General features: G+C 63.9%; 1 protein-coding gene across 10 annotated transcripts in view; it reads right to left on the reverse strand.

Annotated features, from left to right (window-relative positions):
- The window catches only part of SRCIN1 (SRC kinase signaling inhibitor 1), a 67,671-nt gene that overhangs the window by 19,627 nt on the left and 47,324 nt on the right, over positions 1 to 720 (reverse strand). For all 10 annotated transcript variants that reach the window (XM_042020780.1, XM_042020779.1, XM_042020777.1 and 7 more), the window contains one exon: positions 223 to 415. In XM_042020780.1, coding sequence (XP_041876714.1) covers positions 223 to 415 — 193 coding nt within the window. The remainder of the gene's footprint in view (positions 1 to 222; positions 416 to 720) is intronic.

Genomic DNA, 720 nt, shown 5'->3' on the forward strand with positions numbered 1-720 from the left:
GATGTCTGGCCACCCAACCTTGCCCTGCTGAAGGCAGCTCATCCTCCCGGGCCACCCAAAAAAAAGGGGTTGGGGATGTTTGGCCACCCCACCTCGCCCTGCTGAAGGCAGCTCATCCTCCTGGGCCACCCTGAGGTTCCTCCCGCTCATCCTGGGTTTTTTTGGGGCGGATGGAAGCCAATCCCTCGCTCCACCCCCAGAGGGTTCGGTGCCAGGGGGTACCTGGGGAGCGCAGCTTGGTCTGGCTGGCGGAGCGGGACAGGGGCAGGCTCTGCCGGAACCGGTTCATCCTGTTGAATCCCAGCGGCAGCTCCGCTTCCGACATTGTCTCCAGGGATTCGGCCGAGGCGAAGGAGAGCTTGGCTTGGTCGGCCAGGCCAGGCTGGGAGCCCTGGGAGTGCCGGGAGCTCCTGGTCTGCAGCGGGAGAGGGGAGCGGTCAGGGGGGGGTGGGGATGGGTGTCCCAGCACCCCCTGGATGTGGCTGGTCCCACGTTTCTTCTGGAGCAGGGAGCCAGGATGGAGAGGCTCATGCGGGTCATGGGATCATGGAAAAGGGGTTGGGAAGGACCCCCAAAGGTCATCGAGTCCAATCCCTGGCCTGTCATGGGACACCCTCAAAAATCCCTCGCTGTGCCTGAGGATGGGGCTGAGCTGCATCCAGGGATGCTCCATCCTCATCCAGGGATGCTCCATCCACATCCAGGGATGCTCCACCCTCA

This window comes from Corvus kubaryi, unplaced genomic scaffold (assembly GCF_017639235.1).
Source record: "Corvus kubaryi isolate FWS band 111438036 unplaced genomic scaffold, C.kubaryi_AGA036_p1.0 37046, whole genome shotgun sequence".
In the NCBI taxonomy this organism is placed as follows: domain Eukaryota; kingdom Metazoa; phylum Chordata; class Aves; order Passeriformes; family Corvidae; genus Corvus; species Corvus kubaryi.